The 17316-nt window shown below is 51.4% G+C and overlaps 1 protein-coding gene across 4 annotated transcripts in view; it reads right to left on the bottom strand.

Moving 5' to 3' along the window:
• EPHB2 (EPH receptor B2) overlaps positions 1-14261 on the bottom strand; it is a 124111-nt gene extending 109850 nt beyond the window's left edge. For 2 of the 4 annotated variants that reach the window (XM_059716782.1, XM_059716783.1), the window contains exon 1: positions 14142-14261. In XM_059716782.1, the coding sequence (XP_059572765.1) occupies positions 14142-14202 (61 nt within the window). In that variant the 5' untranslated portion in view covers positions 14203-14261. The remainder of the gene's footprint in view (positions 1-14141) is intronic. The other 2 variants (XM_059716784.1, XM_059716785.1) reach the window with 1 other exon arrangement.
• Positions 14262-17316: the final 3055 nt, after the last annotated feature.

Here is a 17316-nt window from a genome sequence, read left to right as displayed (position 1 = left end):
ATGAAGTAGTCTGTCACCTGTGAAAGTTCATGCCTCCATGAATCAGTTCCTCGAAGGGGCTACTACGCAGCACTGCCTTCTGCCTGACTTCAGCCTAATGCAGCTAACTAGCTCTCTCTGGGCTGGGAGACACTCTTTGGAAAGCAATAATTCTGAAAAAAAAGATGTAGGGGCTAGAATGGACACAGAACTTGACACAAGCTCCGCGTGCAGTCGTGTGGCAAGATCAGCCAATCACATTTTTGGATACACGGTCACGGAAACAGGGAAGTGGGGCTGGAAGGGACCTCCAGAAGTCATCGGGCCCAACCCCCTTGCTCAAGGCAGGATTGTCCCTGCCCAAATATCCCACACAATCAACCCCGTCATGCAGTGACAAGGCATATTGCCCCAAAGCACCCTAACCTGCCATGGGCAAGGCAGGAGGACAACGACAGCTAATGTCCTGCTGCTGCAAGGGTTGATCCCCAGCCAATGCAGCAGACACCCAATGCTTTTGTGGAAAGCAAAAATCCCAGAGACCTATAGGAACAAGAGAAAAATTTCCTTCCTGGCCCATGTAGCAATCAGCGAAACCCAGAAGTTTGGGATCACCAAACACCCTCCACTCCACACTGCAGACACAACTCTATCACATGCCCTGACCAGAAAGCCACTCGCCATCCCATCCCATCCCTCCATGAACAAGAGTAGAGAAGACATTTTAATGCAGCAATGACAAGACCAATGCTAAACACTGCACCCTGTTCTGATGCCTGCATTTTAAAAATAATATTTTTTTAAAAAATAGGGTGCAGAAAGGATGCAAAAAAAATATTGGAGGACTAGAGATGATGCCTTAATGAGGGGTGTAAAAAGCTCAACCTGCGGACTTATCAGAAAGAAGATAGCTGAAAGGTGATGTATTCATGGTATGAAAACCTCCATGAGAATAAACCCGGCACCATGGGGCTCTTTCATCTACTTGGCAAAGACATGACAAGCAACTGTGCTCTCTCACATATTAACACATGCACCTGGTTTCTGGGAAGGCATATGGAGAGAGACTTTTCCAGAGTTATGGTACGAGGAGGCGGGATGGAGTCTGATCTTCGGCGCACCCAGCCTCCTCTTCCACCCAGGCAAAAGCTATGTACCATTAACCCTCTCACAGCTGCTGCCTGGCTGGCTACAGCTCTTGGCTACTCACCTGAAAGCCACGACCAACTCCTTGGTGGCTGGGAAAGGATTAAAACTGTAGCTGCAGCTGAAGACTCAACTCCCTCCATGTGTGTGCAGGGGGGGAAGAGGGGAGGAAAAGCAGCAGCAGCTATTTTGCAGCATCACCATGCTTCTATAGCTTCCCTGTTTAAGACACCCCGATTTTAGAGAGGTAATTTTTTTTGGGGGGGGGGGGGGAGTGGAGAGTACATATGGCATGCAAGTAAGTACAGTAGGACTGGGCCCGTCTTAGCATTCCAGTTAGATGAAGCACAGTTTGTTTTAAAGTGAGAGTTATTACAAATAAACTCAAGCACAAAATGTGCAAGTCTTGCCAGCGGTGGATGGATTCTCCGTGCCCAGATGTCTTGGCATCAAGACTGACTGCTGCTTTCCAGAAAACAGGCTTTTAGCAAAACGTAGCCCATGGGGTTTTGCTAGGTGAAGTGTAATGACTGGTGATGGACAGGAGCATAGGCTAGGTCCCCCTACGGTCTTTTCTGACCTCAAAAGCCAAAAAACTGAAACTACAGTGGTGTTAAAATGGTCAGAATTTTTCTGAAAAATACGGACACAAAGTGACAAGGGATTAATGAAGGTAATTGTCCACATCCCCAGCAACCTCTAGGAAGGAAAAAAGGTCAGTTTGCAGGGCATAAAACCATCTTGTACAAGATACCTCTTCCTTAGCCTCCATCTCATCAGTAGCTTCTTCATTATGTCTCTCCAGGTGGCACCAAGCAGCTCGTTAGCTGAAACATCGAAGAAAGTCACAGAAAGTCCACAGGCATGAATAAGGATTGGAGGGAGTGACTCAGGGAGAGGAGCAGAGACCCGAGCTGGCGGAGCTATTGCTAGGTGTGGGCAGCACAGCAGAGTGCTCTCCAACTATCGTAATGCAAATATTTACCAACAATGGGGTGAGATGAGGGCAAAGCAGCTGGAAGAGACATGATCACAGAGCAAAGCTAATGCCAAAAAATATCCTGTGAATATTCTTTGTTAGAAAAGCACAAACGTCCTGCAGTCATGACACTGTCGGGGGACTCAGAAGCGTGGGGTTCAAGTCTACGCTCTCTCGCTGCCCAATTCTAGTCCATTTATTAGGCAAAATCCACCAACAAACCAAAGTGTGATTTTATTGCACCATGCTCAAATCACTGAAAAACTACTAATATAACAACAGGTTCGTGGGGCACTGCTGTTTCAAGGGTCTGATGGCAGTGCTTGACAATGGAGCAATGTGGATTCTTCAGAGATTTAAGTTGCAATAAAATTGCACTTGGGCACCCAAATCCACATAGATGCCCAATAGGTAGAAGAAATGCAAAAAAAAAAAAAAAATCTACAACTCTTGGTTCAGAAAGAATCTGGCCCTTAGTGTCACATTTTTATACGACAGTCCGGTCTCTAGCGGGAGTTAGCAAAGCACCCATTAGAATTCGTTAGAACATCGTGTGATCCATGTTCCCGATCAAAACCAGAGCGAATATCAAATATTCCTAGCAATCTCCAAACAGAAGTACCTGAGGGGAGAACATAAGAGCCTGTGATATACTGGAAGTCAGACTAGAGGATCTAACACATCCTTCTGGGCTTAAGTTCCATTAATCTTCTCATTAACAAGTTACAACCCAAGAATCATTTTCTGAAGTTATGCACTGAAAGACTCTGAATTGTGAATAAGGCTGAGATTTTTACTGTCACCTAGAGGAGCAGGGCACGCAGTTTCTATTCATTTGAATTTGGAATGAGGCACCCAAAATCCTCTTTATACTTCAAAACTCTCCACCTTAAAAAAAAGAAAGAAAAAAAAATTCAAGAAAATCAATGCATTTGCAAGCAGTCTGCAAAGGAGAAAAGCAGCAAACTTTTACAGATAAATGGTTTGTCACACGTTATCCGGCCGGATATACATGAGAACTGTGTCATGCTGTAACAGTGCCACAGAAGAGCCGATGCAGATTCCTGGTCAGGAACAGAGGAGGAAAATGTAGGTTACAGTGAAAGAAGTCTGTTCTGTAAATTAAATCAGACCAGAACCCGGAGCCGTCTCTCCAGGGAAGTGATAGAAGACTGGCAGTTCTTGAGATAAGTTTAAGCCATGTCGGAGAAAGCACTACTAGATATGCTGTCCGCTGCAGGAAAGGCCCTCAGCAGGACCTTTGAAGGCAAACTGGCTGGGATCTAATGCAAGTCTCCTAGCTGAGAACAGGGAAACAGGGATGCTCCTCATGCCCTGAGACCTTCAAATGGCCCCATAAGAAGCCATTGGGGACCAGTCCCCAGTGCCAAGCTTCCTGCCGCCCCCTTTCATCTTGCCTGAATGCAATGAGGAAGCCACTCCTCGATCTCAAGCCCCTTTAAAAGGCACTGCAAGGAACGCAACATCCGGGACCAATTCCCTGGCACCATATTCCCTGCCAGCAAGCAACAAGTCTGGGTGTGCAAAATATGGAACGTCTTTGTGGCTACATTGCCATTTTATCACTTTTATTTGGCACATTATAATTTATCATGTGGTTAACATGTGAATCACGTAATAATTGTGACATCTGCCAGGGGCCTGTGACTGTCCCATCGACTTTCTAGGTTGGTTTGTGATAAGTCTCAGAAGCGTTCAATAAAAGGTGTGATAATGCTGTGTTTGTCTGGACAGGGAGGGGAGGTTTGCCCTGAGACTTCTAGGACCGTACCTGCTCTGAGGTCAAACAGTGCCCTTGCACAAGCACCTCTCACAAGCAGTAAAATTCACATTTTAAAATTCCTTAGGAACTGGAGGGGAGCAGCTGCTGTTGCCATTATCTCTGGCTTTTGTCATTGCAGGCTCTCTTACTCCCTGGCCTCCCCAGTCGGATCTAATGACATTCAACTACGTCTCCTCCAAGCCAGCCCACAGTTGGCTTCCTTCTGCTAATCCATGTAAAAATGTAGGTTCCTTTTAAAGTGAAGGATCCCCTTCCCCCTAAAGGCCTAGTCAAAGCAAACACCAAACCCATTAAGAGCAAAGGACCTCACAGCCAACAGAGGAATTCTGGGGCTTGATGGACTGTTTATAGAATTTTTTATAGAGAGGATGGGTAACATAATCCCAACTACAGCATTTTCATGCTGCTCTAGAAGGGTTCAGCTGTGATCAAATTGTTGGCAAAATCTCATGGCACATAAAGACCGAGTCCAGCAAGCCACGTCCCCTGCAAAGACCCCTGAGAATACCAACGGCGTAACGACTCCGCCAATTAAGGACCACCGGGATCAGCTGTATCGGTGACATGCCTGCACTGACATCACAACCTGTGGCGGGCCATGCCAAGCATCCCCAGTTGTGAGGGCAGTTAAAGGATGGATGTGCGAGAAAGGGACAAGGGAAAGCAGGCAGCTTCTTGGTAATAAGGTTATATACATTTAGTCGAAGCCAGGTTGGATTTGCACTTTACAGACTAACTAAATCCAAGATGGGTTTTGGTATAGGTGTAGGGTATAAAGCATTAGGTATACATACACATGTACATGCATGCATGCATGTGTACACATACATATATACACACACATTATATAAACACATATATAATGCATCATTATCTCTACATATTATATATAAATGGTAAATTATTATAAATTATATAGTGTGTATATCTATCTTTATAATGTTATACATCTCAGATTTGGTAAGTCCACAAGGTGCAAATCTACCCTACTTTCTACCCGACTTCAGACTCGCGTGGCTAAGGACCTCTCTCTGCACATATACCAAGTGCTTTTCACCTTGAAAGACTTCAAAATGCTTTTGTCTCTCAAGGAACTAAGATGCAAACTACGTGGGGATCACAGACTGCCTCTGCGGCCAGCCACCACGGCTGGCACTGGCTGTTGCCATCATGGCAAAGACCAAGTCCTGCGATTCGTGCGGGAAGCAGGAGGAAGAGGAGGAGGAGGAGGAGCTGCTGATGCTGCTACACAAGCTGGAGGTAGAACTAGCCCAGCTCTGCATGGCCAAGGTGAACAGCTCGCTGCCTCAAACCTACAATCTGGTTTGTCCATGAATCCATCGCCAGAGCTGACTTATCAAAAGCAGCAGTCAAGGAAGTTTTACCAAGGCAGAATGCACAAGCCCCTTGGACCCAGGCCCTTATGAGAGGTGTAGCCAATTAAATAAGCCTGGAGCAAATCTGAATACCAAAAAACAGCAGCAAATAGAGCACCCAATGTACTAAATGTTTCTTAATGATACTGGCTATTTGTTATGAAACCCCAACTTGTTTGGAAGGAAGAAACAAAGCAAACAGCGAAGAGGGCAGGAAGCTCCAAGTACCGAAGACAAAAAGCAATCATGGTAGATGGGGTTTAGTAAACAAGCAAACACCGCTGTTCTTACTCGAAATATTTTATTGGCAGAAAGGCCTCAAGTCCTGCATCTCTTTCAACGACCACCACCTCCAGAAACATGGCTCCTCCTGCAGTTCTTCTAAAAGGCATGCTGCAGAGCTGCTCCAAAAACAGAATTATCATCCCATGGGAAATTCTGGTATTTAAACATTTGCTTTTATCCTGAATCTGGACAAAGTCAAAATATCTAAATTTTCACCTAACAAAAAAGTTCCAAAAGAAAAATTAAAACAGAGGGCACATCTACATGAGACGCTAACAATGCAATAGAGCGATTGTACTGCACATTAGTGTGGCTGGCAAAACCCGTGCTAATGCATTAATCTACTGCACATTGGCACTGCATAAAAACTATTCATCTGTGCTAATATTCAGTAGCACCAACCATAGTGCATTAAGTTAGTATCTGTAATTACGGTGCATTAAAATGAATGTATGGACATGCCCAGAGACACCAAAATGAGTCGTTTGGGGTCTTTTTGATAGTGAACGGAGTTGGTTTGAGCTGCCACAGTACTTTGAGAGGCAATGGCTTATTTCCATATAGGCTGAGCTAGTCTGTGATCTCTCACTGGACCTCCCACGATACACTAGATCAATTCAGCCAAAGATGAAAGCACGATGCATCAGGGAAAATGAAGCCTGACTCATACGGGAGAATAAGGGCAGAATACACCCCAAACTACAGCTCCCAGGGGACACCAAGATAGCTCAGGCAGGCAGATTAAAGTCAAACTGAGGCAAAACAAAGTGCTTCCCCTTGGGGTGACCTGTTCCCATACAAAAGTATTTCTGGATGGAAAAATGACACTTGCCAGCAGAAGATCTGGGTTTTGTGGAAATGACATGCCCCTTGGGGGAAAACATTTAATCAGAAAAGCCCTGGCCACGGCAAGCATCAAGTCAGCATTGGCCACGACAGGGGGCCGTCACTGAGTCTTCAGCACCGCTGTCTTCGGCAGCGGAGGATTCTGCGACTTCCCTTGGAGAAGCACTGCTAGCCTGCCCCTGCGTAGCTTGCAGCATTCGACAGGCCCCGGTCTCCTGCCTCTTCATTTGTTTGCTTCCTAGAGGCTACATGTTGCACAGCTGGAAGCTCTCTGGCTGCTGGATCCATCCTACCACCAGGACAACCGGGGGTCTAATTGCCAACTATGCAGCAGTCAGATCCAGTGTCTCAGCACCGCATGAGCCAACCTGGCCTGTGATCAGACACAGATCACAAGTGGCCTCCTTCAGCCAGGAGAAGCTTCAGAAGCCAAGGTCGGTTGCCTGCGGTCCCAGCGACCCTGACGAGGAGCACAGCATAAGAAGCAATAGGCAGAGAACCAGCATCACAAAACAGCCCGTTCCTCCGGTCTTCCTTAGCATCCACAGCTGTGTGAGGGGCACCTGGGAGCCGCGCCGCAGAAGGGGTTTCTCCACAAACACACGCAGAAGGACACAGCATTTGGTGTACAATGGGATTCTGCCAAGTGTTTTAGTGGAGCTGAGTCTGGGCCGTGCACAATCCAGCAGTGAGTTCGGGGGTGTCCTAGTCATGGATCCTATTAACCTTCAGATAGTTTACTCCATCCCCTCCACCCCAATTTAGATGCAAGACTCCAGAAACTTTCAAGGGAGGTGCTTTATGCACATACAGGAGCCTGTTTTACTGTATGTGAAAATATTGGTAAGATTTTTATCGAAACAATCTAATACAACCCTCTGGGGGGATACGAGAGATGACAGTGGACCGTCCATCATCAAGTCCACAGTGCTATGTCACTGGTGTACGCTCCAAACATACAGCTCAGACAAGAGCCTGCAGGCTGGTGCTGCCAAAGGGAACGCTACGGTGTGGAGGGTGGGATGCCGAGTGACAGGTTAAAAGATTAGGATAACAGAGATGCACAGGCAGAGTAACAAAGCACAGGCAGGATGGATGGGCGAGACGGTTAACACGTTTGCAGACATTTTCTCCCTGCACTTATGGGCAGCTGCATGTTCTCTCTTAAACGAGAAATACCAGCAACCACAGAACAGCAAGCATCAAGTCAGCCCTGGAGAGAGAGAGAACCCAAGTAAGGAGGGAGGAGCAGGCCAGAGCACAGCGGTTGACAGGTTGGGCTGCCCATTCATCTGCCTCTGGAGGAGAGCTGAGGCCCACTCGCAGGAGAAAGCCAACGGGAGGACTCGGAAAGGGAGCTGCTGGCTGGGGCTCTCGCATCTGCTCTCTTTCATTCTACTTTTCAATGTTTCCTTTAAGAAACACAGGGGGAAAGCATTCCCCAGAGCAGTTATACAGACGCTTGGGAAGTTAGGACAGAGCTAATTTGCAGAACAATAGCCAAGGTGCCCCCAGAGCAACAGGCAAGGTGCTTAGGATCAGTGCTCTTCGTCTCTTCCAGCACAGCTTTTTGCGCACACCCTCCACTCCAGTGCTCTTGCAACGAAGGCAGCTGGCACTCGGGGCTCCTGCGACACACCAGCACCTAGTCCCGCAGAACTAGCCTGGCCATCTCCAGACCTGTGCAAGTGCCACGGAAGCAGACCCTGAAAACAGAGCCACGGATGACCTATGGGAGCAGCTGGCAGGGAATTCAGAGTTTCCGCAGGGTCGGTGTCCAAAAGCTGTCAGCCTCCAGCCCATCAGGGGGACCGAGATTCAGTCACAGAGCAGAGAGGTTGATACCCCCAGACTTAGAGCAACCACTGTGGCTAGAAAGGGGCCACAACCAAGCCATCTTACAGGCTTTATAGGGGCTGCAGGAGACACCAGGGCAGGTGCCACTGAAGGGCGATGCTCTAGGATGGCCTTGGATCTTGTCCTTCGGCAGAGATAGAGACAAGCATGGGCAGTATTGTACATTGTGCTATGATGGTTTACACTGAATAATGTGCTTCTTTGGGGGGCAAGCAAGGGGGAGAAGAGTGATCTTTGGGGACAGCCAAGGTCCTCACCAAGAGAGGGATGTGTAGGCTTGAGAGGGACAAGGGAAGGCAGAGGGGTCTCTTGGTGTGATGGGTAAGGATGGGAAGGAATATGGGAAGAAGTTTTTTGTTTTTAATATCTTTAGTGGAGGTAGTGAATGGAGGATGGGAAGAGAAGCTGGGTTGAGCAGTGGGGGACGCTCTTAGGCGAGAGGCAGAGACAAGCAGTGCGTGAGTCAGGGTAGATTGGTTTTGAATATTGGGGTGTTTGTTTTTGTTACACTCCCTTATTTTAATGTTTTATTCTATTTCAATAAGCTATTTTGTTGTTTCTGGTAAGTGATCCTTAGCCTTTGGGTGGGGGGAGGCAGCATATAAACCTAATAAATCAATATACAAAGTAAAGTCTTGGTTAGTCTGGTGACAAACCATAAGGAGAATGGAAACTGGGAAGACTGGGGGTCTCATTCCCCAGCAGCAGGCATCAGCTGTTGGCAGAGGCTGGACACAAAGGCTGTACCCCACCACTGATTCTGGGGCATGCATGTCCCTTTTGTTACCTTAAACAGCATCTGCTCTTTTTGCAACAGGATCACATTAGTAGCCTACATTCAATTTACTTTCCAGTGTAAACTCCAGATTAGCAGTGTCTTCTGCATGTGATAGGAGTGAAAAATTATTACACTGCCTTTCCCCTTGAGCTCAGGCCAGCTCTCCACCCTGAGACAGGGTTATCCGAGGTCCTCACCCACCCCGCTACGACAGACTCACATTGCTCCTTTGCTCACAGGATGCAGAGGCAGCCAGAGCAAGCCATCATGGGAGATGGAAGGTCCACTCACCCCTGCCTTAGTCTCCAAAGGGCAAGAGGCAGGTACCTGGCTGCTACCCAGTTGAAAAGCTACTAAACACAGAAGTGGGAACAGATCGGCTGGTCTTGCCCCCAGTCCATGTGCTGTGTCTACTGTAAAATGCCACAGGGGTGCAGTGAGAAGCCACGATGGCTGAGAGCAGAGTCAAACTGACAGACAAAGACCATCTCCCTTCCAAAGTAGGTGACTGCTCCCAGCTTTGCACCATCTATGAACCCTATTAGCCACCTACTGAGTAGGACACGGAGAACACCGGAGATCCCAACACTACCCACTCAGCACCTCCCACCGCCTGAAAACTAACCAGGAGCAGAATGGAGATTTGCTCCTTTCATCACAATTACCAACTCACGCATCCATCCTAATACAGATCGCTCCAGTTTCTAGCAGACGCAGCTCAAGCCTGTATTTGAGGCTTCCCTAACCCTGAGAAGGGAGTGAGTGTCACCAGTCCCAGAGGCACTACCCCAGTTACCCCGTTACAGAAAATAAGAGGAACCAACCAGACAGCTGGTTTCCTCTCTACTCTCCTGAGTGGCCGTGTGCTCTCTCCATACCCCAAAAAAATCACACCCATGTTGATCCTCTTCTAATTGTCCAAAGCATCTTGCCACGGTCAATGGAAGAGTTTCTCCTTGGCCCAGCCCCAAATATTGCCTCTTGCATGAGTGGAGGTATGCCAATTTGGGGAACAGAGTCCCTTAATGCTCAATAGATGTTGGAGCCAAGTTAAGTGCGTGTAAAGAGCACTGCCAACAAAGAAGTCACTGCCCTTCCTGCCACTGCTCCAGGGAAATGCACACAGCAAAGATCTTTGTGCCTGTGAGCAAGGGTCCCTTCCTGGCTGAAACGTCCCAACTGCAAGCTTCATGTGTGGGGTGCTCAGGGGTGTCCCAAGGCTGCAGCACTCGGTATCCACTGCAGCATGTGCTCCCCTCCACACGCGGTAAAACAAGGTGGCAAACCTACTTTGTGGAGCCATGGCCGCAACGGAGGTTAGAACAACAGCTAGGACATGCCCCCCCACCCCAAGATGACTGTAAACAAGAGGTGCAAGGGTCAAGTGTACAGGCTCCGTGAGGATGAGAGCACACAACACAACCCTGCACACCGAAGAGGGCTTCCATATGTAGCCGCAAGCATGCACCATGCCAATACAGCTGGCAGCAGTGATAGAGGCTGCTGTGTGCCTGTGGGAGTTTGTGCACACACCTTGGTATCAGCTGCATGGTGTAAACCCAGAGTTTCTCCACTGGAGTTATTCAAAATCCATCCTGGGCTGGTAGGAAGAGAAGCTGCCCCCATGTCTCCATGCCTCGTTCCTGCAGGTTGCATCTGTTCCTCTCAGGTCAGTGAATATGAACAAGCCAACAGAAGAAGCTGGGGTGGCACTCTGCTTCCCTGTGGTCATCTACCTGGTAGGTTTTTAGCTGCCAAGCTGGGCATGCCGACAGCAGGACATGCACGTAAACACACCATACCCAATGCAGCACCATCAACAGGGCACACAGACCCCTCATACCCAGCACAGCCCTGCAGGGCACTGACAGCAGGACAAAGGCTGCCCCCTCCTTAAGCAGTCAATCTGGCATCACCTGGGATTTTGGCTCTGGGTCTGACTTGGCTCCCAGACCCTTCCCTTCGGGGCTGGGAATTCTCGCCCTTCCCTCCCCAAACCGAGGAGGAGTTCCTGGAGAGCTTCAAATGCAGAGGGACTGAGTGGAGCTGTCAGAGTCAGAGGCCAAGCAAACCCATATGTTCCTCTTCTGTAAGCATCCGCCCAACAGCACGGCTGCATCCCAGAGCTCAACGTGAGTCAGCTTTAAGCACTTTTGATTTGACATGTACTTCCCAAGCACAAGGACCTGAGAGAGGTTTGAGGCATTTCCTCCATAATTAACACAAGGCTGAGATCAGAGGCATGGCAGCAGAGCTCTGTGCCCAGGACAGCCATGACGCACGGGGCGGCATCAGCTGCTGCCACGCTGCTGGTGGTGGCATTCACCCACTGCTGCAGCCACGGTTATGGTTGTGCCCCTATTGCACAGACGGCAGCTGGGGTCGCTGCCCCAGTCACCCCTACTTTTGCTACTGGCTGAGACTCTGGAAGCAGCATGCTCAGCACAAGCTCATGTGGAGCTGAGCCTGCTTTGCTCAGGGTCTCCCCACACCAGGCTCAAGCTCCTGCCGGCAGATGCCAGGGGCAACCGCTGTAGTGCACGCTCACCTGCTTGCCTAGCCTTCTGAACAAGCACCATACCACCTCAACTGCATGCGTAATACCAGCCTCAGCCGACTATCCCCTTGCTGCCAGGCCTTCCTCCCAAGAGAGAGGACCTCAGGTGCTTGCCTAGACCCGTTTCTTTACGAGACATTTTCCCCAAGGAAAACGCCCATTCATTAAAACTACTGCTTCTGGCAGGAAAGGATTGCTTTCAATGCATTTCTCAAAGAAAGAAAAAGTATACCTTTATGACTGTCAGCATACTTTGCTGCTGGGTCTCTCCACCGAGTGCAGGACCACAAAGGCAAGCCCTCAGGGGCATCTTTGCATGGGCCCAGGGACTTCCCAGCCCCGCCAATGCAATGGAAACAGCAGCACGAGAGGGACGCCTGGGTGGAAAGCAGAGGCAGCGAGGCAGGCAGAGGTGAGGACAACAGCATCCTGGCTCCTCCATCCTGCCTCCTTGCCTCAGGAAAGTTGCTAGAAAGCAGCAATCCCTCCGAGATGTTACCTCACGGCCAAGCGCTTCTGAAGCAAGTGCGGAGGAGCATGAGCCATGAGCAACTCTACCGATGCTGCCGTGCACTTTCCAGGAAGGCAGGCTGGAGTGCGCGGTCCAGCTCCTGGACGGTGGGGGAACACCCATACAGGAACCCCTCCTGGGTGCTCAGCTTGATGCCCCAGCACAGGGAAGTGTCGCCTAGGAGAACATGGGCTCCAAAGCACTGCGGATAGGCAAGTACATCACTGGCTGATTAACTAAAAGCAGAAAGGGACTACGGAGAGATCAACATGAGGCTTTCACGTAGGGCTCTGTTCTGGGTTAGAACAGAACAGAACTGGACAAGGTTGCAAGCATTTCAGGAAGGCAGAGTTGGATCAGTGGTAGCCCAAGAGCCCGTCTCCCACCTGGGTGGGAGGCTGTGGGCCGCAATTTGACCCCCAATGGGCTGCATGCTGTCCGTAAGTTGGGCAGCCCTGCTTTAGAGAGAGGGATATGCATAATGCATGTCTCAAGTGCCTCCCTGCCATCAACTGCCAGTGGTTTAAGGATGGCAGAGGGTACCTCTCCCATTGCTCTACTCAACACCTTCGCATGGACCCGTAGCCCATGAATCTGCCTAGTCCCTGCTTGAACCTGGCTATGCCATCTGCCTCTACACCCTCCTGTGGCAACAAGTCCCACGGGTTAACCACATGCCGTGTTAGCAAGGCCCTTCTGTTGGTTTGCTCTATAGCCGCCTCCTGATCACGTCGGAGGGTGCCCCTTGCTCTTGTACGAAGCCCTTCCGCAGGCCTCCGAGAAGGAGAAAAATATGCAGCGAGTGTCTTCCAAAAAAAGAGAAACTTCATTATTTCCCTTGCAAGGCAGGGAAGGAAAGTATTTCTCTCGCAGAGAAAGCCAAGGGAATTCTGACTGCAGAGAGATCAGATTAAACCTTGGTCTTTCGGGCCGTTTCCATCACCACCCCCAGTACCACGGTGCACGGCAGCAGGACGGGCTCCGTTCAAAGCCGGTTCGCCCCGCCGGGCCTCGTCTCTCCTCGAGGCGCTGGGATCGCATCCCTTCTGTTGGGGGCATCGACTGTGGGGACCGAGCCCCCCGCCGCCCCGGTCCTACGCTAGGGACTCGTCACGCACTCGCCTCCTCACACGCAACAGAGACATCTACCGAATGTCGATGGCTACCAGCCACCGTGCCACCTCCAGCTAGTACCGGGACCGCGTCCGCAGCTCCCCTCGCCTTCCCGAGGGGCTTCGAGCTCGCGCTCTCGGCGCCCCGACCTGTCGCAGCCGGAGATGGATTCACACATGTTCGGGCTGGAAGGGATCGAGTCCGACGCCGCGGCGTTTCTGAACCGCGATTTCTCAACTTAGCTTTTATACTCATGGCTATTGACAAGTCTTGTTTTTATTGTTCAGTCCACATTTTCTTCCGGCGGAGATATAAATAAATAAATAAAATAAAACGCTATTTCTTTCACAAAATCGCCTCTGAGCCGCTAGCAAAGTTTCCCTAAACACCTCCTGCTTTCTACCCCGCTCTCCATTTAGGCTGGTCTTTCCCCCCCCCTCTCCGTTTTGTTGATAATTATGCTCAGCGTAACGCAAGTCTACACACCGCGCGTGCACGCGTGTAGAAGCAGAGGCATAAATACATACGAATGCCTTCTTTTGCTCGTTTAGACACGGGTGCGCTCAGCGCCGGGCTCGCCCAGCGGGTCGAGCAGAGCGGGCGCCGGACAGGTCGCCCCCGCGGACACCCCCGCGCTGCCAGCTCCCGCCGTGGGTCGGGGGTCGGCCAAGTGATGGAGGGAGGCCAGAGCGCGGTCCCCAAACGCCACGGCCGGACTGGGCGCAGCGACCGCCACACCACACCACACCACACCACACGGGCAGGGCCACCGGCTCCTCTCCTGCCCACGCCACCCCCGGCCCCGGCAAGGAGGAGGAAGGGAGGCCCCCCCGGCGGCGGCGGCGGGGTGCCGCGGGCGGCCCCCCAGGGTGCCGGGGCGCTGCCCACGCGAGCCCGCGGCCGCACCTACCCTCGAGGCCGGCCAGCAGCGGCAGCAGCAGCGGCAGGCAGCACAGCCAGCGCAGCTCCATTGTGCGCGAGCCGGCCGGGCCGGGCGGGCACGCAGCGAGCCCGCAGCGGCGGGGCGGGACGAGCCGAGCCGGAGGAGGAGCGGCGGCGGCGGCCATCCGGGCCCAGCCCCGCGCGGGGAGGGCGGGACGGAGGGCGGGCTGTGGGGAGACACCCCTGAGGGCCGCGCTCGCCGCTCTGAGGGGCTCGGCCGGGCCGCGCGGGCCTGCGGGACACCGCCCGGGGAACCGGCGCGGGGCAGGAGAGCTGCACAGCCCCACACCGCAACCCTGCCCGCCCGGGACAGGGCCGGGGGAGGCGTCCTCAGGGCACAGGTCGGCCCTGACACGCGGGGCAACGCAGCTAGCTCCCTGCTGCCGCGGCCCACACGCTCCACACGCCGCCCTCCCCTCAGCATCGCCTCCGCCTCCACCTCCACCTCCAGCGCTGGACACCTGGCCTGGCCCGAGCACCGTGCAGCGCTGGCCGCCCATGCCATCCCGAGCACCACGCTACACATCTGTCGCTGGCCGCCCACCCCGTCCCGAGCGCGACACTGGTCACCCACGTTACAGCGGAGGGCCCCACAGACCGCGCTAGGTGGAGCAGCGTGCGTCCCCCCTCTTCCTTTCGGAGGAAGGCTTTGCGCAGGCCATTCAGACAGCGCAGAAAGGCAAAAAGCATCACGCCAAAGAGGCTTGCTGCAGGTCGAGTGACCACGCCATCACCCGTACCGGCTCAGGACCAGCACTGAGATGTCCTCCACCTGCACCGCTGTCCGTCCCCTCCCCAGGGGATGTTTCACACTGGGCGACGTGCCCCCGGGCCCCCTGGTAGAGCTGCGAGCCCTGCCCGCGTTGCACACACGGTGTAGGAGACGCTACACAAGGCACACTGGGACAAAGCTTGGCCTTACTTAACCAGGGTGCTTTGTGCAGCTGTCTTCGCACTGACTGAGCGCAGCCAATCTGAGCCTAGAACAAGATCAGAATTTCCTTTGTTTCCAGATGGGCTGTTGTGATGTGGGGGTGAGGGACCTCACAGGCCTCCAGGTAGTAGCCAAGAGTTGAAAACCTGCTCCAAAAGACTTTCAGCAGCTGCCAAGTGTCTAGCAATTGGTCTCATTAGCTTTCCCCCCAGGTAACTCCTGCTGGATTCCAGCAGCAGAAGGAAATGCAAGTTACTTGGGGTGCGTGCGTGCCTCCCCCCAGCCTGCTCCAGGAGCATCTTGATTGATATAAGCTGTGTTGCTTCTGGGCTGGGCGGTAGGGAGCCTGGAGCCTCACACAGGTGCTGCCCCAGTTTGATTGACTCCATTACTCACAGCTGACCCCTTTTAACTGGAAAATCCCCTTGCATTCATCCAACTGCTGCCTCCTGGACTCCTAGAAAAACAGGACTGGGAGGACCCCCCAGGCACTCGCATCTAGTAACCCCCCTGCTCAAGGCAGGATCATTCCTAACCCATCCTAGACAATGCCTTTTCCATTGCAAAGAACTCAAAATGGCTTTGACATTGAATTCCTATTTGAAATCTCTGAGTTTACCTTGTGAATCACATCTGTGCACTTAACCGTGTTAACACTATGTAGCAGCCTGTGGCACCTGTGAAACCTCCTCAAAGGGCCCTGGATGAGAGTCATCACTGCCTTAGAGATGCCTGTGCCAGACCCAAGAGTGAGGGATAAAAACATACATAACAACATAAGAAGTGCCATACTGGGGCAGCCTGCCTTAGAGTCAATGCTTTAGGGAGGAGAGCACCGAGTGATCTATCCCCTCTTCATTACCCCCTCGGGCATCCGCCAGCATTGGTTCAGAGGTGCCAGAAGATCCACCTCTGACTGATCTGTTTAATGGCTGTTAATAGATCTGTTGTCCAGGCATTTATTTAGTCCTTTTTTGAATGTGACTGTACTATCTGCCTCTCTAGTCTCCTGTGGTAATGAGTTCAAGCAACACGCTGCCTAGAAAAGTACTTTCTCTTGTTAGTCCTGCTACTTTCAGTAGGTGCCCCCCAGTTCTAGTGTCCTGGGACTGGCTTAATAACAGTGCCCCACTCAGCATATGTCACTGGGGAAGAATCTGGCCCAGATCTCTTGTTGAAATCAAGGACAATAAAACTCCCCATAAAAATCCATGGAAAGAAACCCAAGCAGTCGGTTAGGGCACAGTGGGGAGATGCCTGTCAGGAAATCGGCACCCTTGCTCATGTCTTTGCATGCAAAAAGAAAGCTTTTCAGCTTCTGGCTGAATCCCTTGGGCTCCAGAGAGCCTCAAGTGTCCAGGCACAGAGGCAAGATGGGAGGAGGAAAAACAAGTGTATTTTTACAGAAACTGGAGTCTTGCTACAGCAGCAAATCCTGTAAAAGCAAAACCCCAGTGAAAAGCAGTTTCAGCTGTTCTGGCTGTGCCTGTGACGGGCTTGGCCCCAGGCCAGCAAGTTAATTCTGCCTATTAACTAATAATACAGTATAGTCGGTGAGGAGTCTTCTGTTTTTTAGATATCGCTTATCATTTCAACATTTAAGTCTTGGTCCTGGGACAGGCACAGATGCAGTGTGGCTTTGCAGCCGTAGCAGACAGCCACACAGTTGCTAGAATAAGGAGACAAGGCAGGGTTTAACTCTTTCTTCCTTATGCGGTGTCTGAATGACCACGGCTATTTTAAAAGGAAAGCAGATCCTTCTGCGCAGGACATTTTGCTCGTGTATAAAGTATGGCAGCAGCATGTCCTGGACAAGACAGGCTGAGCATGCCCTGCTCACCTGCTCCCACAGGCATGCTCCGACTGCAGAGGTACCCTGGGGAAGATGCTCTGGGCTGGGTGTCCCTTTGTGCTAGTCTCTGGACCTGTACTTAAGAGAGACCAGAAGGAAAATCCCATATTCATAGCCCTTAACCATACCTAGTACAGCTTAGAGGGCGTAGGCAGAGCAGAAATGCAGCCATTTGCAGCAGCAGAGCTTTTTAGCTGCAGAGAAGGAGGTGCAGAAAACAAGACGATGATCTGAAGGACTTTGTGCAACATGGGATCAGTGATGGCTGGGTTTAAGTAGCACAGTCTTATAGCAGCATAGGTACTGCACGAGTGACGGGGATATGCCAAGAATTCTGGAGGACACCTCTGATAAAAT

Source organism: Alligator mississippiensis, chromosome 13 (assembly GCF_030867095.1).
Source record: "Alligator mississippiensis isolate rAllMis1 chromosome 13, rAllMis1, whole genome shotgun sequence".
NCBI classification, from domain to species: Eukaryota; Metazoa; Chordata; order Crocodylia; family Alligatoridae; genus Alligator; species Alligator mississippiensis.
This window is presented reverse-complemented; position numbering and strand designations above follow the sequence as displayed.